Here is a 27,847-nt window from a genome sequence, read left to right as displayed (position 1 = left end):
TGCATTTTTTTATTCATATCAGCTTATATTTTTCAACCTGATTCAATACCAACAGAATTTGTGAATTTTTTAAAGGGACAATACAATAATTATTTCAAGTCTGGATGAATAGCCTGCCAAATCATAAATCCACCGCCTACTCTTTTATTAACATTGAACTGGGACGGCAAGTTTAAATTAAGTGACAACATAGAAGTAAAAACGTAGACTTAGGAAGTAACTCTCCGGCTTTTGTAGTATTGACTTTATTCCAGAGATTAGAATTATTTAACTTGCAGTTTTGCGATGCAAAATGTATTATCTGGAACAGCATGAACGAAAAAGTTAAGAAGATTACTTAATTACTTCCACTTTGATGAATCTAGTAAGTAGAAGTAACATAAAAAAAAATCTATAAGAATATCCGATAAAAACTTACACCGGACCCAGGCGCTGTTTGATTGAGTTTGTTCGTGTCAGGTATTGAAATCAGCAAAACCCCTAATATCCTCTGGCACCGGCTAAAGCGCACCAGAAACATACTGAATGGACTCCAGAATATACTTTCAGTGACAACATTGTGTCCAATATACTAGTATAAAAATATACTGTATCTGCGGAGAAAAATCATTTGCGTAAAGGTGACAGTTGGAAAACGCGAATTAATTTACTTAATCATTATTGTGTTATGTAAAGTTTTATCTCGACCATTGAAACGAATGCTGACGTATTTTCTCTGGCTCAGATTATGTTATAATGCTCTTGACTATATGTATGTAAATACACGTATACACGTCTGCTTTTTTAAAGAATCAATTTACAAACATAATTATCCCGCTGTACTCTATACAATGCTTGAAATGGTAGATATTTGCATATAAATATGATATTACATCTGTTCATATTACTGAAGACGTCAGGAAAACCAAGGAAGTATTGACTGTTTATTCCAGTAGACAAGTCATACCTCTGTATTCGTTACCTCGATGCTTAATATGATGTCCTAGAAGACTGCAAGCAGCAACATCAAAACGTATTCTTAAAAGGCGGTAACATAATCTCATTGTACAAGTTTTAAGTGAAAAATTAAGTTCTATGCCAAACTGTCATGTATAACACGGTCCTTGAGTAAGTTAAATTTGGTCTTAATGTCGAGAAATTATTCGATTTTCAGGCTGATAAATCATGATGAATTTGCATCTATACTTAGCTCCATGGGGTTGTCAAGTCATTTTAACCCTTATCATGCTGGGCACGATTGATTCTGCCTTTGCGACCAGTGTAGATCATGATCAGCCTGCACTTCCTTGCAGTCTGATCATGAATTGCACTGTTCGTCATTCAATCAGTATTTTTTTGGTATTCACCCCTTTTAACAGTTAATGGTACTGTCCGAATTGAAAGACAGACAAGTTCATTATAGAAATGTCAGTAAACATGGATAGTTTGATGAAAAATATTCAGGCATCATATAAGATATACGTAAACTATAATATTCAAACTGATAAAACATACTTTGAAACGTATCAGCTACTAAAAGTTTCCGTACACGTAAACGTTTCACAATCTCAAAACAAACAAAATGTCTTATAAAGCTCACTTCATTAATGTTATAAATTAAAGTCAGTAACATCTGTTGTTGTCAGCACACATGACCTTTTTAAACACTCTTAGCTATTCAACGTTTCATAAAGAAATTAACATCCTGTCACCCATGAGTCGCCTCCACGGCCAATTTGTTCGCTTGTTTGAAATCACTTGTTCTCCACATCTGTATGCTCTAAAATTACTTTTGGGATGTAGAAACATTTCATGTGACGAGACAAATCAGCCGCCTTACGGAAAATGTGTGGTTGTTAACCTCGATTACTAAAATAGAAATATTTTCCCTGCTTTTCATTTTGCAATTATCACGACACTACTATTTTATCAATTATACTGATGACAAACTAGTTATTGTATGGTAGTTGTTCGTGTAAGGATCACCATTTCTACAACTTTATATTGTACTATTGAAAATTTAACGTGTAGAAAATGTCATCGGAACACGGAAGATTGAAAGCCCCATACAACGATTTATCTAACAGAATTGATTCTAATCGGAGATACAATTTGAATTGATTGAAATCAAAACTTTGATAGTATTAATAAAACAAGTTCTTTCTTACGTAAAATTTTGATAAATGAAGCTATATAAATTAAATATGGTATCTCATTTACTGAAACTAATTGTTGAAAATACTTAAGCTCATATGTAAGCCTTATCTAGGAAGGGAAATTCACATAAGAAATGGCTACCATCCTTTTATAGACACTTAAGTACAACTATAGTCTCCAGCAGTTTGCTGTCGAGCAATAGACAAATTGACAGTTTTTATCTTTCAGTTTTGATTTACGATTGTGTTTCCTAATATTTCTTAGACATGAAACGACAGTCCAGACGCAATAACATTAGCTATACACTAAATACATGCCTATATATAACTTGAAAATTTAAATATAAACATTAATAATAAAGTGCTAGACAAAAATATATGTAAGAAAATGCACTTGCAAAATGTAGAACATGATTGCTTAGAAGTTGTCCTTCGGTATGGAAGTTCTATAAATTCAAATGAACGACCTTACAAATAAGGGAATATTCTGTATGGGCATTTGAATGGCGGAATTTAAATAAACGACCTTCCATGCCAATACATGTTGGTCCATCATAAATGACAGCGTTTTGTCTCAGTTTGCCTTATTCCCACAGCTTATGTTATAATGTCCCATATGTATGCATATATACAACCTTTTTTAGAAGAATCAGTTTGCGAACAGAATTATCCTAGTATACTCTATACAGTGTATTTGCATATAAATATGATATTACATCTAATCATATTCCTTAAGACAATTCAATACTGTCGTCGCAAATCAAATAAAGTACAGATTGTATTTCTGTATAGAATGGACAAATCCTTCGCTGTTCCCATGATGAACGTATTTTGAGCCGCACCATGAGAAAACCAACATAGTGTATTTGCGACCAGCATGGATCCAGACCAGCCTGCGCATCCGCGCAGTCTGGTCAGGATCCATCCAGTTCGCTTTCAAATTCTATTGTAATTAGAGAAACCATTAGCGAACAGCATGGGTCCTGACCAGACTGCGCGGATGCGCAAACTGGTCTTGATCCATGCTGGTCGCAAATGCACTATATTGGTTTTCTCATGGTGCAGCTCTTTTGATAAACTCTGTAGAGCAAATCTATCAATGTCTAGGTCAGTCCATTGTCTCGAGTTTGCAGTATTTGCTTTAGATTCAAACCTTTCTAACAAAAAAAAAAAAAAAAAAAAAAATAGAACAAACATACTAAATTATGTGGTTTTGTTAATTTAAAGAGCTTCACAAGTTACATTTAAAGTATTAGTTATTTGAGCAATGGGTTTCCATCTAATTAATCTTCCATCCTTGCATGAAATATCTAGATTCACAATTAATTCGTAGCATTTCATGTTCTTAAAGATTCCCCCCAGCAATGGTAAGAACTTTCTTAAAAGACGTCAAATCTCACTTTTTTATACTTGAACAATTTATTGTATAACTTCGCAAAATAATCATAAATATTAAACAAGAGTTGTCACTATTGGTGACAAATGCGCCTCGAAGTAGGCCCAAGAATGCCACAGTTGTATGCGCAAAGAATCACATATCATTTTGTGACCTTGACCTTGACCTAAGAGGCCTCGGTCATAAACGTGACACATCTTCTCAATATGATGAACATTTGTGTCAAATTATTTTCAAATCCCTTGATAAATGGCAGAGTTATGGACCAGACAAGAAACGCCTTTGACTTCTAAGTGTGACCTTGACCTTGGATCTAGGGGTCTGGGTCTTGTGCATGACACCTCATCTCATTATAGGGAACAGCTATGCCAAGTAATTTCAAAATCCCTTCATCAGTGGCAGTGTTATGGACCGGACAGGAAACAGACCATGTTAACCTTTGACCTCTAAGTGTGACCTTGACCTTGGAGCTAGGGATCAGGGTCTTGCTCATGACACGTTGTCTTATTATGAGGAACATTTATGCCAAGTAATTTCAAAATCCCTTAACGAATGGCAGAGTTATGAACCGGACACGAAACATACACTGTTAACCTTTGACTTATAAGTGTGACCTTGAACTTGGAGCTAGGGATCTGGATCTTGAGCATGACACATCACCTCATTATGGTAAACATTTATGCCAAGTTGTTTCAAAATCCCTTCACGGATGGCAGAGTTATGGACCGGACACGAAACAGTCCATGTTAACCTTTGACCTCTTAGTCTGACCTTGACTATGAGCTACGGGTCTGGGTCCTGCGCATGACACGTCTTCTCATTATGGTGAACATTTATGCCAAGTTATTTCAAACCCCTTTATGGATGGAAGACTTACAGCCTAGACAAGAATTTACCGGACGCACAAACGTACGCACGCATGGACGGACGGACGGACAGTGCGATTTTACTATGTCCACATTCGGGCCATAACAAGCGGGACAAAGATGACGAAAATGTACGTAGAAAATTAATTGCCTTTTCACTATAGATAGAACATTTACCCGCAATTTATACACGTAGCGTATTGGCAGCATAGCTCAACTTAATTAATACATGTTCCAACAGTTTGGTAGCTAATCTGTCATAGCTGTACGATGTCACAATTTTTTGTCATGGTTGGAGACTGAAAAGCAATTGCTGTTTTTAATCTGCAGTGCCATCGGTCATTATTTGTAAATGACAAAAGTTCGAGCGATGTAGATAGTACACCAAAATAGAACCTAGAGTTGGAACAGAACTAGCATCTCTGAAACGTTCCACCTATTGTTTTTTTAAGATTGTAAATATTTTACAATCTGATTGATTGTTTCGTTAGCAGAAATCTTACTTAATTCCGTTAAAAATATCATTCAGTAGCATTCTTGTGATCAGCAGACATGAAACCTTTAAATACACGTATTTGTTCACAACTTAATGTACATTAATGTCTTATCATTTGTAACTGAGAAGTAAATATTGCTTCAAATCGTTTGCCCATCACTGTTGTGGATTCAAAATTCCACTTAAAGGCCTAGATTCACTACTATATAAGTGTCCCCCCCCCCCCCCCCCCCCCAATCCAATATACAACTCCCATCTTATCTGCTGCTTTTCAGCGATTATGTAATAGCATCTGATTAGAGGGCAATTAGCACAGCAGGAACCCCAACTAGACCATGAAGATGTGTGCAGTGGAGTTGAAAGAAATTAATTTTTCTTCAGTAAATGTGGAATGATAATAATAATAATTATTATTTTGATATTATGTAGATAATAATAACTATTACTTTAATGTTATTATAATAATGATAATAATAATAATAATAGAAATAATCATAATCATAATTATTATTATTATTATCATTATTATTAATTTTATTATTATCATTGTATTATTATTATATTATTATTATTATTATATTATCATTATTATTATTATTATTATTATATTACATATAGGATGATAAAAGATGCAGTAATAATATTGAAAATAATAATGATAATAAAACACAAGTATAGTGAAAACTTCCTGAGTTCTTTGTGCTGACAGACAATTTTTTTTATTTGGAATTCGATTTTCATGTATTCATGTAATCAACATTATTTGAATATAAAATTATTGTGTTCCATCTATACTCAATTTTCATTTTCAGTATGTTGCCAAAAGGGACTTTTTTCATGCTTTGCCTTGTAACTTTGAAATTCACATTCTGTTTTCAGTTTAGACAAATGTTATTTACAGTATTCTGCAAGCTTTAGATGAGTGAGAGTCACTTTTTTCAGTATATCACAATTCTCCAGACAGAATTTTAGAAAATAAAAACTTGAATGTTTCTTTAAGTAAGTTTCTCATTATTTCATTATTGTGAAAATATGTTTTTATTGTGTTTGATCAAAAAATATTTTTTTTACATAGAAATGCCAAAAAAAAACCTAGAATAACTTTAAAAGTTTTCAGTTATTCATTAATTTAGAATAAATTACATCGTTTCCCCTCCTCGCTAATAGATACACTTGTAAGGTAGACTGACTCTCCAATAAACAACGACCCTTTTTGGTCATTAGCCCCCAACTGTGCTGGTGAAGACAAAAATCCCTTGGCCCACTGCCAAAAACCTAGGCCTTTAAGATTGGAGGAAGCCTTCACTCTGACTTGGATTTTCTGTTGTTCTACCTAAAAGTCCTTGATAAGGTTTAGCTATTTTTTTTACCTCCAAAGTTTAAAAAGTCGGTGAAATTAAGTTAGCCAGTGGCATATTGTACTAATTGGTAATATTATAATTACCATGACGTGCAAGCAGAACCTATGCTCAGTATGTTTCAGTGTTTGACTTACTAGAATTTCTTATTTATCAAGGACTGTCACCAGTACTTCTACAACTTTAAGAAAGAATGTGTTTACGTACTGTCGATCTCTATTTACGGTATGGTCATGTGACACCGCAGTTTTCGGTAAAAGAGCAGTTAATTTTGTTTTGTATTTTTGTTATACTAGTTGATATACCGAATTCGTTTTATATGTGGAATATGCACCTTGTTGCAAATATAAGGTCGTAATATTTAAAGAAGGCATGCGGTGTATGTTGTATTTTAAATCAACTCTGGGATTGATTTTGCTCAACCCCAAGTGATTAGTTCCATTTCAAAACCAAACATAAAAATCAGCGAAAATGAAATGAAAAGCATACTTACACTTCTCAAAATAGTTTGAGAAATATGCATTTACGAAGACTCAACTGATTCATAATCTTTGTCCACAGCTGTGATCTGTTTGGTAGTTTCAAAGGTTGAAATCTTACAGAAAAGATCCCTTCTGTTACAGCAAGTTTTACATGAAGGTGGGATATAAATACACTACAGCTGACGATAGAAATTAAAGATTTTGTTTATTTTAAAACTGTTATGTATTAAATTAGTTATGGGAACGTTCTCCGCAATCGGTTTTAAACTATATATGGTAGGGTGCTGGTCCCAATTTAGCTTGTTCGACTCGGTGGCTCCATAGTGTTGCTGCATTAAGCTAATGTAGTTCTTGATTCCATGTAATCACGTGCCGTGCGAATATATTTTAAACTCGGATGCTGAGTGTATAGCATAGAAAAAGGGCGCCGCCATATTTATTTTACGTGGACCAATGAAATTCGCTTTAAAAAAATTCTAGTATTCCATGATACAAATTATTGAATAAATGTTTTATAAAGATACAACAAATATTTTACAGGATGAAATAGATATAATACGGCATACAACAAAAATAAACGGCATATTACAAAATAGTTTATTATGCAACACAAATATCATTTTAGCCTGATATGATCTCACGAGGCGCGCATGCGCCGAGTGTGATCCTCCCTTGCAAAATCCAAGACAGCCAGATCTAGCAACTGTTGGAATGACCCTTTTATTATATACCTCCACCTATTTGTTTGTTTATTTGTAATCGAACGAAATCTTAAATGTTTGTTGATGTTAAAATGTCATGAGTGATATTTTTGTGTGCGCTATTTATATAACTGTGTCAGCTCATGCATATTCCATGAAAGTTGTCCGGCAACATACAATACAAAAGATACAATACGGACTTTTTTCTGCCTGGTCATATTTACTTCCAAATTTTTGACAGAATTTATATAGGTATAAATTAAAGTGTATCCCACATATACTATTTCAATGACAAATATATGCATTTTAAGAATGAAAATGTTTATCAATTAAATACAGAATAAGTTCCCCTACCTCCCGTGACGTACTAAGACGATATCTCTCGCGAGGCTTGTTAAATGTCTCGCGAGGCTTGTTAAATGTCGCCTCGCGAGGCTTGTTAAATGTCGACACTACCTGAACATGTGTTGTCGTGTTTTCGCCCCGCCGACACGACAACACGAAAACACGACAAATACATCATTTGTCGGGTTTTCGTGTTGTTGTGTTTTCGCCCTGCCGACACGAAAACACGACAAATTCTTTTCAGACATCTCTTATAAAATGTAGAGTTATTCTGAAGCCATTCGCAAAGAGTTTTAGAAGCATTTTTCTTCCTAATAGTATTCGAACGGACAGTCATTTCAAAATTTATTTATATTCACTAAAGCTGCATAATGAGATTTGAGATTATAAACAGTACAATAATATGTCAGATTCAGTTATCGTTTTAAGAATACGAAGTGTATGTATAACTGACCCGGTTCCAGAAATATTTCATTGGGGTGCGGGGAGCGTGCAACAGTTAAAGAATGAAGGCGGCATCGGCGAGCCGAGTGGGGTTAGTTACGCATGGGGGTAACCCCTCATGGTAGGTGGGTAAGGGCGTGTCGGCCTTTAAATGTTTGAAATATATGTATAAAATGGTGGCATCTGCTGCATTTTTGAGCCCAAATTTTGAGGGACGGGGGTTAACCCCCTCCTGACAGTGGAGTCACAGGGTCTTTCCCAAAATTTGAGATACGTTAGGGGGTCATGCCCTCCTATTTACGGGGTCAGAGGGTATCCTCACGGACAATTATGAAATATAGGAATGAAATGATGGCCTCTGTTGCATTTTTGGGTCTTAATTGTGAAAAAATATTATTCCTTTGCCAAAATAGTTGGGTTGGGTGCAACTTTGACGAGTACAGGTCACTTTGGGGGTTGGGGGTGGGGGGATGGCACGGCCATCGGCCCCGGCCCAGGACCCGAGCCTGTACAAATAGAAAAATAATTACGTATATGCGTGGGCCGCAATGAAGATTAACTTATTCACACGAAATACCCCCGTTAACCCCCGTACCTCAAAATTTGGGCTCAAAAATGCAGCAGAGGCCACCATTTTATATATATATTTCAAACATTTAAAGGCAGAAACGCCCTGACCCACCTTACATGAGGGGTTACCCCCTTCCGTACCTAAATCCACTCGGCTCGCCGATGCCGCCTTCATTCTTTAACTGTTGCACGCTCCCCGCACCCAATGAAATATTTCTGGAACCGGGTCAGTTATACATGCACTTCGTATTCTTAAAACGATAACTGACATCTGACATATTATTGTAATGTTTTATAATCTCAAATCTCCTAATGCAGCTTTAGTGAATATAAATAAATTTTGAATTGACGGTTCGTTCGAATAGAAAGAAAAATGCTTCTGAAACCCTTTGCGACTGGCTTCAGAATAACTCTACATTTTATAAGAGATGTCTGAAAAGAATTTGTCGTGTTTTCGTGTCGGCAGGGCGAATTAAAAAACACGACGACACGAAAACTCGACAAATGATGTATTTGTCGTGTTTTCGTGTTGTCGTGTTGTCGTGTCAGCGGGGCGAAAACACGACAACTCGAAAACACGACCAATACCTAATTTGTCGAGTTTTCGTGTTTTCGTACGCGTGTCGGCGGGGCAAAAACACGTGTCTTTTTCGTGTCGGCGGGGCGAAATACGATAAATAAAGGGCACCGACACGGCCAACACGAAACCTCGACAGATAAATTTGTTATCAATAGATATGTACACGGATATCAGTTATAGGTAATAGACACGTTTTTGGCAATGATCAAACAAGATGATGATATTCTTTTACAAGTAATTGATTCACACTGATTAGATGATTGAACTATTAACCTGACAGGTTTTCCTAAAGGACTACCAATTCTTTACATGCCCATAATGTCATGTACCAGGAAAATGTATATAAAAGACATGGGTTGGACACGGTTGTATCTCCCTCATTATTTCATTTTCCTACTCAGCCTTCAATATAGCTGACTAACCTCCGCATAGAAGGCAATGGGAGTAGGAATTATAAGCGATACTGTGGTTTTGAAATATTTTCCTTGATAATCACGGATGAAACCAAGGCAAAAAAAATAATATTGAAATACAGGACTCACAAAAATTGATTTCGAAATGTATGATGTTGTGGAGTCAAATTATTGTTTAGATATCTTAAATACCCTTTATATTTTTTTTTCTGAATGTAATAAGTCTAACAAAGACTCAAAACATTTTAGATTTTATTGAATAAAATTTCATACTCCATTCTAACTCTCCTTCAATTTTTTGATAAGCATTTTCAGGCTGCTGGTTTTGTTCCAATATAAATACTCTTCTCGAAAACCTATAGAAAAGCTGGTTTTACTATTTTACATACTATCAGCAGAACTTTCTACCAGTAGTTCAAAACCTAAAATTTATTAAAATTTCAAAAGGATATATTCTGGCATTGTTTTACTTTCATTTTGCCTTGACAATTCATTTCTTTCATTTATCTCTTAGCTGTGAAATCCTTTATTCATATATCCAGCATGACATAATTTGAAATTATTTTTTTTCATAAGTAAATCAACGTTTCCGGAAGATCTGTGATCGGTCATATTAAATTGACGTTTGACGTATGTTATTATTCGACGCTGTAATTCCGCCACTTATGTGCATTAACATGGGACAGTGTATATCCATGATTCCAACGACATGATATGAATATTTTATGAAATTTAGAGTAGTTTTAAAAAGTGATTTAAATTTTTTTTATGTATGATCCAAACGACGATCTAATATCTTCAACGATAAAAATAATGCACCTGCAACATTGATCAAACTTGTATTTTGTCTAGGTTGGTGTCAGATTCTCTGAGACAAAACAAGTTTGTGAAATAATTTTCAAAGCAGATGTTTAAACATTGAAACATTACTAATCTGTGTCCATAGCCAAAAAATGAAATGATGAATAAGATTTGTATTACGATATGCCATCATTCAAATTGGACAGTACCATTTATTATTCGACGGGGTGCTTCACTGAAAATTTACTGACTGAATAGCGAACAGTGCAGACCATGATCAGCCTGCATGGATGTGAAGGCTGATCTTGGTCTGCACTGGTCGCAAAGGCAGAATCACTTGCCGCCAGCAGGCTAAAGGTTAACTAGCTGCAGTTTCATAGCTGAAAACCTGTTGAAAATGATATTAAATCTTATCAAAACCTAAAATAAACAAAACTATTCATTGTTTATGTTTGCACTCGATATACTCGATATAAATTAATTGCATGCATTAGAACGTATTATAATATAACATGCCTATAAGGGTTTATTGTTAACCCGAAACAGATTATTTTGTGTACCTTATGCAAATCCAAAATTATTGCGATGCATCGTATAAAATATTTAAAAATCTTAATTATTATAAGGAGTGTAGACACGAGTAGTCCTCTAACTTTGAGTCTTGTGATTTCAACTTAGTGCGGCATTATTTCAAAAACATGTACATGTATGTTTATTGTTCCGGTAAAGTGACAAATAAATTCTAGTATGCTGTAAGCATTCGTACTGATAATTTTAACTGAAAACTATATTTTCAAAGAAATGAGTCCCATTTCCTGTGCAAAACTTGTATTCCCTTGATAAATTGCCGTTTGATTCAAGACAAATCTTTAACAGTCGATTAAGGATGACACTACAAAATCTCAAGTGTATATTCTCAACTTCAACTGGAGAAAAGCGCATCGAGTTAAAAATGCAGTAAATTATATGATGTCGTTTAGTTACAATTTAAAGCCCCTTAATTTTTTCTACATGTTATTGATATCGCTAATTCACTTTAGCACAATCTGTCTTCTCTAAACCTTTCATGGGTATAATTTGAATTTCATTTCATACAAAAATGTGCATATAGTATATATAATTATAACGTGAACATGCAAAATATCTTATAAGCAACTGACCTGGGATATGCTAAAAATGTTACAGAATATCAAACGATATTTATCTGTAATTGCGTCAGTGATGCAGTATTTGAGTATAGTTACTTAACCTTTATCTTTTTAAACCCTTATCATGCTGGACACGATTGATTCTGCCTTTGCGACCAGTGTAGATCATGATCAACCTGCACATCCGTGTAGTCTGATCATGATCTGCACTGTTTGCGTTAAGTCAGTATCTTTTTAGTGAACATCCCTTTTAACAAGTAATGGCACTGTCCAAATTGAACGATGGACACGTTCATTATAGAAATCTAGCAGGGTTAAGGTTAAGAATTGCAAAAGGAAGTATTAGTCACGTTTATAATTGGACTCTTGAAATTAAGCAACCGAACACAGGAAACTAGATTTTGTAAAACATTTCTTCCATGTGTTAAGGATATATCTTGAAAATGTTGATACAAGGAAATGCCTATTTACTGTCACGGTGTTCTTTGGACGAAATGGTAACGATAAATCAATTAAATGAAACAATACATAGTGCGTACTAGGGATAAGGATTTGCAAACATTAATGTTGGAAATCCAATATCGGAAATAATATTCGTAGAAGAGTTGTGAAGATACGTTTTAAATTTACTATACTTCCAGACGACTGCTTATGTGTCATTCCCTCTGATACAGTGTCTTATCTATGCATAACACGAGAAGTTCGTGCAGTGCACCATTTAGCGAACAAACTCTGGAACAACTATCTTAGAAAGCAAGATGTGTGAAAATCCATATTACACGTATGCTTAGAATTTCAAATAAAATTTTGACATTATACATTTGTAGCGAGGATGAATGTTCAAAGCGGAATTTGATATGGTAGAAACAAAAATCTTAAAATATTAAATTCACTGAGTCATAAACTCTTCAGCTAGAAAAATGACTCTTAAAGAGAAATATTGATTCAGATTTGGCCCCCTTCCCAAAAGCTATTCAAACTTCGAATCATGATATATGATATTTAACAAATAAACGTGTACGTATCGAGGTTAAAAACACTGTTAAAAAGAAAAAGAGAAAAAGAAATGATCTCTTTTATAACTACCCTTTTATATTAAATAGAATGTTGGCAGTTTTGTATTAAAATACAGATCAATACCATACAGAATATAGTAAACGACCAAGGTTAAACATAGAATTGTGAATAAATGCACGTAGCACTTGTAAACAGTTGGACCTGATAGATAGTCGATCCCATTAAATTTTAAGTAGCTAAGAAACCTTCTAATAACTATCTGCTGATCGCATACAAACTGATATATATATTTAGTTCGTGCATAATTTAAGGGTGGTAATTACTTACATACAGCACTTTTTCAATTAGCTTATGTCTCTTTGTTTCACTTCGGCTATCGTAAGGATGGGCTAGAAAGTAAATATTGTCTGTTAACTTAGCAAAGTAAAAATATGTGTGTTTACTAAGAACTTCAGTTTTGTCAAGATAGGATCGAGCATAAGCTATTGGAAGTGAAATAAAAATTTATTCTACTGACCTCTTAATTATATTACTACAAGAATGTATATGTACATTACTTAAATATATGGATAGAATACCAACTTGAATTACTTTCGAGGAAACCCGTTTACTAGTAACCTTTAGCCTGCTGGCATCAAGTGATTCTGGCTTTGCGATCAGTGCAGACCAAGATCAGCCTGCACATCATGGTCTGCACTGTTCGCTATTCAGTCAGTATCTTTTTGGCAAGCACCCCCTTTAACAGTTAATGGTACTGTCCAAATTGAAAGATGAACAGGTTCATTATAGAAATTTAGTAGGGTAAGGGTTAATTTGGAATAATCAACTTGAGATAATAGAGATGTGTTGTCTTAATAAACCTAAATTATTATTATTATTATCATCATCATCATCATCATCATCATCATCATTATTATTATTATTATTATTATTATTATTATTATAAAGGACAAAAATTGAATAGGAAAACCCAAATCCAGCGGAAAGAAACTCCGCGCCAAACAAAGCAGTGTACGTAGTATTGATAGAAGAGGAGATGATATAACGATACTTGTGTCTTTGTTGTAGACCCTAGTATGATGGGGTTTCATGAATGTTGGAGAAAAAACATTGCCTTTGTAATGTGAGCAGGATTTTTATTGTTGTATTTAGTGACCTAATTACTGACTGATCATGACCCATATGCGAAATTGACCTCTAAGTTTCGGTATATGAAATGTATTGTACACGCAAGGTTGTGCTTAAATTCAGACTTACGTTTGTTTGTTTGTTTGTTTTGGGTTTAACGCCGTTTTTCAACAGTATTTCAGTCAGACTTACGTAGTTGTTCATCCGAAATGACTGAGTTTCAAACTTAGCTCACATGCTATCAAGACCATTATTCTGATAAATGTCCGATCAGGAATGTGGGCTCTATATGATACTTTCAAGTTAAATGATGAGGAAGGACTAAGATGTACAATGAATGAAACACAACAAACATAATTTTATCCCGCCTAGAGGCGTGAAACTCAGTTTAACAGGACAAGAAAATTATAACCCAATTGTTATATGTTGACGATTACGTTGGTGTATTTACTTAGAGGGTATTGTTGTTATTGTTGTTTTCTTCACCAACTCCTTAGGAGAACAGCTTCTGAATACGCAGCAAAGAATATTGCTTAAACAGTTCACTTCTATAAACACCTTTATCCCTTTATACAGTCATATACTGATCAAATGAACAAACGGTCAATGTTGTGCAATCAGCCACCTCTTAAGAAAGATCATTGTTCTGATATTGCTCAGCCTGTAAGAAACCTACATTGAGATAATAGAGCAAAGCTACTTTAAAATGAAAGTCACCTTGGTTCAAAGGCCAGTTTTTTGCCTTATTGTTAGGTGGCATTTGTAAAAGGTTTAGCTATAATTATGCATAACAACCATTAAACACATAAATACTTAACTTAAAAAGAAATAATCAAAGTATAAAACTAAAAATATAGGACACTGTTTATGGATGTTTGTTGCAGACGTACATACTGTGTAATAAGTTTAGTGTACATTACCGAAAGAAGAATGGGCATAGCCATGCCTACATTAAGATGACAGACCCTTGTACCTTTAAAGAGTTGCAGAGTGAGTTACAAAGTTAATATTAACATAGAAACAATGACATAGTAACAACTCTAAATACTACATTCAACAATCCTTAACAAGTGCACAATAACCCTTAACAAATGCTTATACAGAAGTAGTTGTATAAATATACTGTACTAATAAAAGTAACACAATAAAAAGGTTTAAAAATATTAGCATAAATAAACTTTACAAAGCAGTGTCTGGAATTTCGGTTTGAGTAAAAGGCCTATACCCCCTATCATATGAAATAAATGTGGCAAATAACAATGCCTACAATATAATAAGTCAATATTTAAAATAAAATAAAAAATTTAATTATTACACACGAAAAACGTAACCTTCTTTCTGGTGCATTCATCAAACTGAAAACGAAAGGAAGTTTCAAAGTGATGTCCGACACAAATTGCTTTCTTTTCTGCTCTTTGATTCCTTTCCTGCTTCTTTTTTTTCTAGTGAAACTTATTTTTCTCGTTTGTGTTGTTTAATCTGATGCCATTATTATGGGCCAGATCAGACATTAAAAATAAAAAATTGAAATTTTGCAAATCGAAAGGAAAAAAAAATCACTTACGACATACACTACACACTGCACACACAAAGAGCCATCACAAATAGAATATTGCTAACTGGAATCACATTTGCACTAACATTTTGGAAACAGCAACATCGTTTGTAATTCAAGTACAATTTCGACATTGCTTGATATTGATTTCAAGCTGTGAATAAGAATATAAAGACTAGTACCCATTATTTTTGGAAAGAGAACACATTGCTAGAATATAATTCAACGTTTGCAAAATGAATAAAATCATGTAAAACGACGATGACTGGAAATCTACAAAGTAGTGTAATTTAACAACATGTTAATGCTATTTAACGGAATATGGGAAAGTTTCAGCACAGAATTTCAGCTTTCGTAAAACTTGAAAACTTCAGTATTTACTGGTTTTATACTTAACCTTTACAGTTGTTTTATAGCTCGACTATTCATAGAATAGTAGAGCTATTGGACTCGCCCATGCGTCGGCGTCCGCGTCGGCGTCCGCGTCCGCGTCGGCGTCCGCGTCCCGATTTTGGTTAAGGTTTTGTATGTAAGCTGGTATCTCAGTAATCACTTGTGGGAATGGTTTGAAACTTCACACACTTATTCACCGTGACAAACTGACTTACATTGCACAGGTTCCATAACTCTTTTTTGCTTTTTTACAAAATTATGCCCCTTTTTCGACTTAGAAATTTTTGGTTAAGGTTTTGTATGTAAGCTGGTATCTCAGTAACCACTTGTGGGAATGGATTGAAACTTCACACTTATTCACTGTGACAAACTGACTTACACTGCACAGGTTCCATAACTCTTTTTTGCTTTTTTACAAAATTATGCCCTTTTTTCGACTTAGAAATTTTTGGTTAAGGTTTTGTATGTAAGCTGGTAACTCAGTAACCACTTGTGGGAATGGATTGAAACTTCACACACTTATTCACTGTGATGAACTGACCTACATTGCACAGGTTCCATAACTCCATTTTGCTTTTTTTACAAAATTATGCCCCTTTTTCGACTTAGAAATTTTTGGTTAAGGTTTTGTATGTAAGCTGGTATCTCAGTACTTACTAATGGGAATGGATTGAAACTTCACATACTTGTTCACTGTCATGATCTGACATGCACTAAGCAAGTCCCGTAACTCTACTCTTTTTTTTTCAAAATTATGCCCCTTTTTCGACCTAGCAGTTTTTGGTTAAATTTTTGTATGTAATCTGATATCTCAGTATCCACTAATTGGATTGGATTGAAACTTCACACACTTGTTCACTGTCATGATCTAACATGCACTGTGAAGGTCCCATAACTCTACTTTGCATTTTTACAAAATTATGCCCCTTTGACTTAGCAGTTTTTGGTTAAGTTTTTGTTTGTAAGCTGGTATCTCAGTATCCACAAATTGGAAAGGATTGAAACTTCACACACTTGTTCACTGTCATGATATGACATGCAGTACAGAGGTTCAATACCTCTACTTTGCATTTTACAAAATTATGCCCCTTTTTCGACTTTTGTATTCATTCAATTGACAAGGCTGTTGAATAGTCGAGCGTTGCTGTCCTCCGACAGCTCTTGTTTTTTTCTTGAAGTATGTCGTCAGATTACTCATATTTGGTTTCTTTCAACGAATATAAATAAATAAGTATGCATCAAACAGAAACAATATTCGGTAATAAGATAGTACTGACGATTATTTAGCTATACTGAAGTTATAAAAGAACCGGCGTTAATAGCACTTTTTCGAGACTTTGTATCACCACCTTCCGTTATATTGTAATTCTATGTGTTTATGATGGGATCTTTTGTAGCTTGAATGTGAGAATAAAGTGATCTAAAGACAACAATACGCTTATATGAGTGATAGATGTACAAGTATGTTTACCAAAGCCATCTGAATAAGGACATGTCAATTTCCATTAATTAGGTGTAAGACAACTCATCTATTGGCCAAAATTGATGTTGTTCTCTTCCTATCACTTAACAAATTATTTACGCCGTTTTAGGTCAGACTATCAGAAAACTACCTCATTCGCGTGAAGATGTTATGTAGATGATTGTATTCCACTTGACCTGATTTCAATGACTGTCCTTGCTCAGTACTTTGTGCCATTTTATTCTCTGGAAAATTCCACTCAAAACTTAGTATCTTTTTGAAGAATATACATTTTAGAAAGATGGTATAAACCTCAAAAGAAACAAATTCAAAACTTATCACAGTCCTTATGACTACAAAAAGTTATGAACACTAATTGTATTTTGAACAGGTGGCTTACGGAAGGTCGGTGATTCTATCCAGATGCCCGTTTGTGATGAAATAATGCATGGAGGGGCACCTGGGGTTTTCCTCCACCATCAAAGCTGGGAAGTCACCATATGACTTTCACTTGTGTCGGTGCGTTAACACAACAGAAACAAATTTTAAAACAAAACATATTAAATTAAGTTTAGACCACTCTTGGTTTCTACAGTGTAAGACAGGTATTTATTTATGTTGTAGAGGAATATAGTGATTAAGTTAAATTATCTGTGATGAATAAGCTTGTTCAACTTTTTTTAACAAATCAAGGAGGCAAAATCTGCTTTTACTCAGTCAAGGGGGATAAAAACAATATATAAGCAAAGTTCATGTGCTTATTGATAAGTTTGTGAGGTTTGGTTATTCTTGCTAAAAATCATTTCTGAATTATAAGCATTTTCATTTTTTATCAAATCAATAGGAAAACACTCTGCTTTTGATAACAGTAAACGTGAGCGAAGGTCATGCACTAATTGATAATTATGTGATATTTGGAGATTCTAGTTATAACAAGAGCTCGTAGAACGCGAAATGCCCCATTAATGCATTCAGTAACTGCACAAAAAACAGCAATCATCCGGTCAATGTGCACTGGACATTTGACGTACTGACCTCAAATCAATAATTATGAGTCATTTACCAGTCATAAGTGACCTCCGTATCAAATGTGATCTTAGACCAAAGCATTTTCTAGTTATCTGGCAAAAAGTTATATTGTTCCGGGTCACTGTGACCTTGACCTTTGACCTACTGATCGCAAAATCAATAGGGGTCATCTGCTTATCATGACAAACCTCCCGATCAACATTCATGATCCTAGGCCCAAGCGTTCTTGAGTTATCATCCGGAAACTGATTGGTCTACAGACCGACCGACAGCCATCATCATTTACAATACACCCCTCCTCCTTCGAAGGGGGCAATTAATTTTCAAACTAGAAGATGCATTTGTAGAAAAGCCCTTGTCTCTTGGAAAATTTGGTTAGACTTCATACAGGTTTTCATAGTGAGAGTCTATGAAAAATCATAATTTTATTAACAATTTCGCGAATAGATTCTTTTTTGCTATAGATTTTAATGAAACTTCTGACAGTCGTAAATGCAGATATGACCTATAATGTGGCGAAACAAAATGAATATATCCATGTGCGTGTTTTTTAGATATTTGCCCATGATTAACCTTTAGTCAGCTGGCGGCAAATGAAAATGCCTTTGCGACCAGTGCAGACCAAGATCAGCCTGCACATCCGTGCAGTCTGATCATGGTCTGCACTGTTCGCTATTCAGTCATTAAATTTTCATCAAACACATTCAAATAATAAATGGTACCGCCAAAATTGAATGATGGACAAGTCCATTTTAGAAATTTAGCAGGGTAAAGGTTAAAAAGATCTGCAACAATCTGATTAAAATCATCTCCAATTAATGCTACGTACATTGGATCTGAGGACAGGGTATTGAGACACTCGTTCACCAATCAGAGCCTTGCTTTCAACATTTTGAAAGTGAAAGTAGAAGTTTTTAAAAAAATCTATATGTAACCTGGGATTCCAGTTTTCGATATGTGATTATCACGTACGGGTTTATAATTCTAATAAGTAAGCTTATATAAACACACGAGAATTAGTTGTTTTTCCTATTTTTTCCATTCAAACTTGAAAAGCGTTTGTAAGGGATACAGGAGGTAAACTGCCTTAATTATAAAGCTTTGTATTCAACTATCGATAATTACGCGTTCCTCTGTAGTGTATTGGTCAAGTACGCAGGAAACTATTTATTGCCGCAGCGGCGCGGGTTCGATTCCCGACTCGGGCGTTATTTTGTCTTGATTTCGCATTTTTTAAAGATAGTTTAGAAACAAAATCTCATGTTTTTATGTTCATAATATTACGAAACTTTTATTCTAAAGAAAAAATATTTTAGCTAAAATCTGAGTCCAGTCCCCTTTAGCCAAACGCTTGTTGAAACGAGTCGTCTGATTGGTTCAAATAAAAATAGATTGGTGAAAATAAAAATAGCAATATTGGAAATCCGATTATACAGAAGATGAATTTGAATAGGCTGTCTTCGGATCTAACTTTTAGGAAGATCGAGAACTTTAGTCAGATTGGATCTGCACATTTCAAGCTTATTGTAATATAACATTTTATTTTTAGAACGACATCATTGTTGCCGTCTTAATAAATTTACTCACGAGTTGCCATTAATTCATGAAATGATTTTCATTTCCGGATGCCGAGTCCGGGCTTTATTGTACCTTATCTGGATAAATGACGTTACGGCAGTACGTCCGGTTTATCAAACGTGCAGAACTACCTTAAAAACCAAAAGCACAAAGTAATACAAACGCATTTCCACATTTAATCAGAGCAGTTTACATTATTGATACATGTGTACAGAAGCTGACATACACAAATGGGGATACAAGTAGTATACAGGTACAGTCTAAATTGACAAAAGAGCTTTAATACTTTGAAAGCTTTTTTAAATCTATACTTTATTTTCTATACATATATTGCCTTTATATAAACTAAGACATTATAAAAAAAACAAATAAAGAAAGAATAGACTGTCATAATATTTTCTGAGGTTTCGACAGCATTGCCAAATAATTTATAGTTCAAATGGCTAAAAGTTAAAATTTAAATTAAGCCTGCCAGTTTCAATAGATCTTAACATGTACTTGTGATTCGTTAGATACTTATGAAGTTGTGTTCCTTAAAATGTAATATAAATGGCGTTGGCAAAACATATAGAAATCTAAAACATGTATAATATCAATTAATTTGTGAATTGAATCTACCATATGATATCATTTGTACTGGAAAATCACTTGACCGCTGACTTTATGTTTTTGAGTTTAATAAATAGACAGAATATTATGGAATTGTCTAACTTAAAATCTCAGTAAACCTGCTTTAGTCTAACCGGGTATCATTTGTTTTATAAAAAGTTGTATTTTAAGAGGTTGTAAAAAATTGGAATTCGATTCTCAATCAACCTTTTCAATACTATAAAACTGTATTAGATTACATGTGGTTGTGTTAGGCCCAGCCGAACATTTTGTCCTTAAAGTTGAATGTCAGTTCAAAAATGGTAGTCCGACCACCGTCCAAATTATACACTTCTTGTAATTTTCATGACTTTTGCAATCAAATGACAATTTATCATTAAAAAGCAGTCACTATAACAACACTTTAAATATGGTTTAACACAGTTAGAAGATAAAAGTTATTTCCATCCCGTCTCAGCTAAAACCTATAGCAATGTGCTGATAAGTCCTTGTCCACTTAACACCTCTACCCTAACATAAATTAGCTAGTATGTTAGGCGCTTCAGTTCAAGAACTGCACGATTTTTTCTACATGTATCTAACAGCGTTTTAACGTCATTTTCTTTTGGAAATTGTTGTCCTAAAATTGCAAGCACCACGTTTATGCATATTATCATTCTGGAAATAAATACTTCAAAATAGGAATTTCCTCTGGCTAACTCAAACAACTCGGACGATTGAAGAATATATGGCTGAAAATTCCACGAAGCTGCAAAATCTAGAAGTTTTTGGTAAACTAGGATTGTTATTTGGAGATAACTTTTATCCAGAGATGTGCACTGCGTTTGAATTTCATCAGCAACGTAAAACAAACAATTTTTCAACCAGTAGCTTTTCATGATTGCTGAGGGCTTTATAGCAGGGAAAAACAAAGAGTGGTTTCGGTGCGTTCTGTAAGACACTTTAGAATTAAGCTTAATACCCACTGGCCGTATGTCAATTTGGACATTTGGGCAAAGAGCCTCACTTTTCACAATCTTTGCTAAAGCATATGCTTGACGATATACCTCTGGAAGAGATTGTATCAGGGTAATTTCTGCTGGAGCAACGCTTATTTGAAGGAGCCGATTCCGGTTCTGTTCATATGATAGATTGCAAGTCAAGCTAATCGAATCATTCATTTGATGCCATCCTTGATCAAAGCTGTTTTCCTCCGTTTGCATCAGTATGAAGCAGCCAGCCGCCTTTACTTTCTCGTTCATTAGTTTCATACGGTCAAATCTGAAATGACTTGGCCACCATCCACTTTGATATACTGTTGGTACAAGGTCGATGCTAATTTGCAGGTGCTTGAAGACAGCACCAGTCCAGTAAAGATCATAATTGAAAACTGGTTTCCTGCTTGTCACACGGAATTTGTCTTCATGTCTTCTGTGAAGGTTACTCTTTTCCCACAGTCGTCTCTCGCTCAGAGCCCTTCTTATATATCTGAAAAGATAGTGAAGAAATGGAAGCGCCAGAAAATAACGGTCCGAATCAGAGAACGCAATATAATCGCCAGAAATAGGACTGTCCTTGAACTTGAGACAAGCATAACCGTCAATTTCAGCCGAAGTTTCTATAACACAATTTGCACTCAGATTTTCGATGCAAAGTGCAAAGTCGAATTCGTCAGGTGGTCCTACTTTTGTACCTTCTGCTGAACTTCCGGTTGGGAATACAGACATACGAAACCTAGAGTCGTATCCTCTAACAATCTCACAAATCTCATGAACGTGTTCTCTTACAGACGCAACAATATTCTTTACTTCTATTATTTCAGCGTCGACGTCATGCAGTATGCCCCGTTTATATTTATTTTTCAGAGCATCTGCTGCAAAAGTATCCATATTTTTTGGAAACCCGTCCAGTAGATCATTCATTGGAACTTTATATAAAGAGGATAAGTTCAATGTCACATGTCGAGCTTCATGAAGAAAAATCTTTTCATTTAATGTTTTCAAATGCATATGTTTAGCTAATAATTTCCAACATGCCTGCTTTCCATGACGAAAGGCGGTATCTATTGGAAAGTCCCCCAATGCATCTTTTGCATTTAAATCGGCACCATGTTTCAGCAGTACTTCCACGTATTCCTCTGTTCCACTGTATGCGGCATAATGCAACGGTGTTGATTCGTAAATATCTCTCAAGTTGACCGTAAAGGGATGGGTTTGTAGCATCGTTTCCAAAACAATGGGACGTGCGTTTTGATTCATAACGTTAATCAATGGGATCCTGCCCCAACGGTCTGGTGCTGTAAAATCAAATTTACCTTGTAATAAGACTTTACATACGTCATCCATATATAACAATGCTCCAGCAGAATGACCGAAGACGTTTCTGCAATTAACGTTGATACTGTTCTTTATCAGTAGTTTATAAATTTCTAACATGTTATCTGAACTTGAGCCACCTTTTCCAACACAACGATGTAATACAGTGTTACCAAGATTGTCAGTTGTCATTGACAGACACGCCGTGCGTTTCAATTATCATTTTGAGATGTTCACAAAACATTTCTCCATTTTCTACCATGAGACACCATGGAGACAATCCGTAGACGTTCTGTTGATTGAGTAATTTCAATAAAACTGACTTGTCTATCTGTTCGATTTGTTCAAACAAACTGATACAGTCATGACCGATCTCCGTTACACAGTAAATGTGTAAAAAGTTTTCACCAAAGCTATTTAATGTGTTCAAATCAAGAGTTTGACATTTTCTCATAATATGGCCCAACATCTTTGTATTATCATCTTGAAATGATGTTAGATGGAGAACAGTCTGGCCATAATTCGTTTTAGCGTTAATATCAATGTTTGCTTCAGCTAAAAGTTTTAATCCTTCTTTCCAGTTGTCGTCAAATTCCTGACTAGAAATTACAAACGTATGTAGTGCAGTGTAACCGTTGACATCTTTGCAACTAAGATCTATTCCCGGTACGTGAAGGATAAGTTTCATCGTTTTCACAGACCTTGCCGCAGCAGCATAGTGCAGTGGAGTCTGTCCCCAATAATTTTGCACATTAATATTTGTAACTGCTGATAGAATACGGTGAGTGACAGCATTTATGTCATGATGCTTGCATGCTATATGAAGAGCTGTTTCTCCCTTTTCATTGCAAACGTTCACAATGTTTGAGTCGCTGTTGATGGCCGATTCACAGCAATTCGTATGCTGACGTTCTATACACGAGTGGAATGTATCTAATCGATGTTCCAATTTTTCCATTTCACTGGCGAGGTAACTGACAAAGACAAAATATATTTTGGATGAGTCTTCTGGTTACACAGGCTGTCTAGAGTGAGTTTATGTAATAATTATGCAAGTTTTATTACATCTATTTATTCCATCTAGCTATAAGTTATCCAATTTCTGCAGTAATCTGTTGCCGTAAAGTGTTTCCTGAGGCAAATAATTTGTTTCAATTAGCAAGCCCTTGAAAAATTAGAATTATCTGCTCAAATGTTTTTCTCCTTTCATTTACAAAAAAGAATAATATTCTTTACGTTAGTTGTCCATTTAATCTAAAGATCTCTGTTTAAATAATGACCTCGCGAAGGTATGTTCTCAGCTGTCGAAAAAACAGTTCTGGAAATGTTAGAAATGTTAGAGAATGAAAGTATTCATTCAGTCATTTAAGATTTTTGCTATATTTGTATGCTTTAATTTATAAATTACTGGCTACATTTTGGTAGATTACTGAATGGTTGTTTCAAATCAGGTACAGTGTTCATAGATGTAATAGTTATCCGATAGAAAACGCAGAATAAAGACAGATTAATTTATTTCCTCTAATAATGAAGAGGGTCCTCCGTGGCCGAGTGGTTAAGGTCGCTGACTTCAAATCACTTGCCCCTCACCGATGTGGGTTCAAGCCTCAGTCGGGACGTTGAATTCTTCATGTGAGGAAGCCATCCAGCTGGCTTACAGAAGGTCTGTGGTTCTACCCAGGTGCCCGCTCGTGATGAAGTTAATGCACGGAGGGGCACCTGGGGTCTTCCTCCACCATTAAAGCTGGAAAGTTGCCATATGACCTATAATTTTGTGGGTGCGACGTTAAACCCAACAAAAAATAATCTAATAATGAAGAGTATAAAAGTATATATAAATAAATAGAAATGTATTGGACAGGTATATTTACATATAGAAAACTTACGTACACAAAACGCCAGGCTTTTTGAGACGCACAACACATTTTAAGAATACAAATGAAAAAATCACGATTTTCACGTGCACAGCCAAGCACGTAATTTTCGCAAAAGTAAAAATTATTTTACCGATATTTGTGAAGGCATTCAAGTCAATAAAACGATGTTTAAAATTCATTAGCTTACCTTTTAAAATAAAAAAGATATCTACATTCTTCAAGGGTCTAGTTGGAAGTTTTGCTCAGTATATATAACAAAACGAAGCAAACCTGAAAAGATATCATTTTCAACTTTGATTTAGCATGATCGTTCTCTAACAAACGTATGTGTTAATATCAACAAATGAATAATTTTCATGATATCTGATGTTTGAGCAAGAAGTGCATAGACGCAATACAGTATACATTGGAAAATACACTGTAGTACTGACCTTCGTTAAAAACATGAACAATATTTAATTAGACAAATTAAACATTTGCGAATTTAGCCGAAACTGAATTCGATTCTTACTTTGGACATATTTTAGGGATTTTCTCAAACCCTTTTGTGATATAATATTATTTTGTTTTACAAATATATTTCGAGCTGCTAACAAGATTGGCATACTATACAGATTAGTTTACTAGACTGTGTATGAGTAACTGAGTTGTCTCATTTCTCTATTGGCCTACCCTGTACAGGTACGATACGTTTATGGCACTTATATGTATCTAAACACGTCGACAAAACTTGTGCCTGTAATGCACAGTAACTCCGATGTCCTGAATACAGGTCTTGAGGCTTGGATTTAGGTCGCTTAGAAACCATATGATCAACCATCCGCCGACAGCGTCTTACAGTTCATTCCAGGTTTCAGATGTAGATATAAACATTTTAAGCGATCGACATTTGATATACAGAAATGAAATTACACACAATACTTACCTCATCTTTGATGGTAGATACACCAAAATCAAACGATGTTGCAAGCATGTTGTAAGTTGGGTTGCAAAGATAATACCATAGAATTCAGTTACGGCTAGGTACCTTCATTTCTCCGTCGATATTTACCGAAACAGGAGATTCAAGTTCCATTAATGATTGTGGAGTTTCACCAGTGAGTGGGTGCACTTGGAGTCTTCTTAATGCTTCCAACTCTATTTTGATAGAAAAGACACCTTATTGCAGCGAACATGGAGAAGATATTCCGCCAATCATCCCTGTACGAAAATATGAACTGTTTTACAGCTTTAAAACGTCTGTAAATGAGCTGTATTTTGAAATTACAGCTGTAAAAGACCTGTAAGTGGAAAATGACCACCAGGAATGACAGTTGAAATTTACAAGTGTAAAACATGCAGGTCTCAAAAATACAGCTGTTAAAAAATAAGTTGAAAGTTACAGCTGTAAAATGTTCATGTCTCAAAATTACAATTGTAACCTTTTTGGATGGAAACATGAGTAATGTCAGCCATCTTTAATTAATGTTGGCAGGATATAACTGAAGCTCACAGAGACACCACATCTTCTAAAATATTGGAATTCTAACCATTATGGAGTAAGAGCAACTGTTTTATTATGTAATATAGTTGTAAAAAGACATGTATAAGTACATACATTAACCATTTACACTATATTTGAAGCTTATAAGTTTAAATGAAATAATTACAAAATCGTCATATGTTTTCATGACAAAGTAAGTTTATAAACAAGATCTGTTGCATAGATCCTACACATGAATTTTGCAAAATGCTATACTGTAAACATATTCCTGCAATGAATGTTATAAACGAGCTTTTGTTAGGTATGTGAGACCGTGTCACTAGTGTATACAAAACTTTGATAGAAATTCATTTTTGTTTTATTTTCCCGCAATTATTGAAACGTTTGGATGTAATATTTAGCAGGACTTGGTCGCAACTATATAAAACATAAAGTATATGGTTAGAACTGCAACTATCAAGACACGCGAACTAACCCTAGTACAGTATACTTAAAAAACAAACACCTTATTACATCTGGGTAAGATATTCTGGTGCTTATTCAGAAATACATTTGCCAAACTGTACGTTTCTAATACAAATCAAACTTTTAAGTTGATATAATCAAAGTATGGTTACAATCAAAACAAAATCGACTTTATTGAACTTTTGAAATGTAGAATTCACGAAATAGCCAAGTGGACATACAATACAACTTGCTAAATATTACAACAATTCAATGTTCCAATATGATAAGAAGCCAAAGTTTGGTTACCACCCAACAAAATGGATTATTTTAAGTTTGAGGCAAGTTTAAAATTCAGGAAACCGATATTTTTAAAACCTACCAAATAAAATGTAATTCAGTCGGACTTTGTAAACGAAATCACGTGCATCAGCATACATAATTCTTTTGAACAAAGCTAATTTGTATCTATTTAAGTTTTAATGTTTATAAATTTACTATGTACGTTTAACGCACCACAAAAATCTAATAGTGACAATCAATCAAGCAAAAAGGATATTCATGAAAATGAATGAAATTTAAAGAGGACAAAGAAAAATAAATTCGTCTGCTAACACACATGTGGAATATACAAATGTAGTATCAATTACACAAACAATGCTTATTTTTAACCCAATAGTATAGCATTACACATTTACCTAGTATCAATGCATGTCTACAAAATTATACTACCTTCAAACATTTAATCTCTCGTAAAAGTGCCTAGCCTTCCAAAACACGCAAAATTAGTACGTCTGGCAATATTTCAACACTATTTGCCGTCAGGTACATAGACATTTTGACATTTTAAGTTTTTACTGAAAATTATAGTAGAATGGAACATGAATTCTATATGTAAATCCCGAAAACAAACTATATAAGCTAGACAAGCAGAGAAATAATAATGCCCGTATATGTACCGTTATGGTCGAATAGGCAGTGGAACTGAAAATACTTCAAGTAGGCACTACCTATTTTAGAAATATGCGTAGTTAACTGCATCAAAGTGCACAGTCTGAAAAAATAATTAGTATCATTTTCTTATTAAGAGTTATTTGAGCCGAAACAAATGGTACCGGGGAAAATATATGGAAAAAATGGAGACCATGCACATTTTATCTCTAGGAATGAAACAAAACATGTATAATTACTATAGCGGTCAGTATGTGTTGCCTATTTGTTGTGAAATTTGTCAACAAAAGGA

General features: G+C 34.6%; 1 protein-coding gene across 4 annotated transcripts; it reads right to left on the bottom strand.

The window, feature by feature from the left end:
• Positions 1–20,059: 20,059 nt before the first annotated feature.
• On the bottom strand, positions 20,060–27,572 carry LOC123557769 (uncharacterized). 4 transcript variants are annotated; one of them, XM_053544125.1, is made up of 4 exons: positions 27,337–27,572; positions 25,603–25,877; positions 24,865–24,947; positions 20,060–23,774 (listed from the first exon to the last, which is right to left on the bottom strand). In XM_053544125.1, the coding sequence occupies exon 4, from the start codon at positions 22,990–22,992 to the stop codon at positions 21,031–21,033; it is 1,962 nt and encodes a 653-aa protein (XP_053400100.1). In that variant the 5' UTR covers positions 22,993–23,774; positions 24,865–24,947; positions 25,603–25,877; positions 27,337–27,572; the 3' UTR covers positions 20,060–21,030. The 4 variants fall into 4 exon arrangements, with proteins under 4 accessions (XP_053400100.1, XP_053400101.1, XP_053400099.1 ...); XM_053544126.1 differs by having other exon boundaries at positions 25,603–25,814; XM_053544124.1 differs by lacking the exon at positions 27,337–27,572 and having other exon boundaries at positions 25,603–25,953.
• Positions 27,573–27,847: the final 275 nt, after the last annotated feature.

The sequence above is a fragment of the Mercenaria mercenaria genome, chromosome 5 (genome assembly GCF_021730395.1).
Source record: "Mercenaria mercenaria strain notata chromosome 5, MADL_Memer_1, whole genome shotgun sequence".
Lineage (NCBI taxonomy): Eukaryota > Metazoa > Mollusca > Bivalvia > Venerida > Veneridae > Mercenaria > Mercenaria mercenaria.
This window is presented reverse-complemented; position numbering and strand designations above follow the sequence as displayed.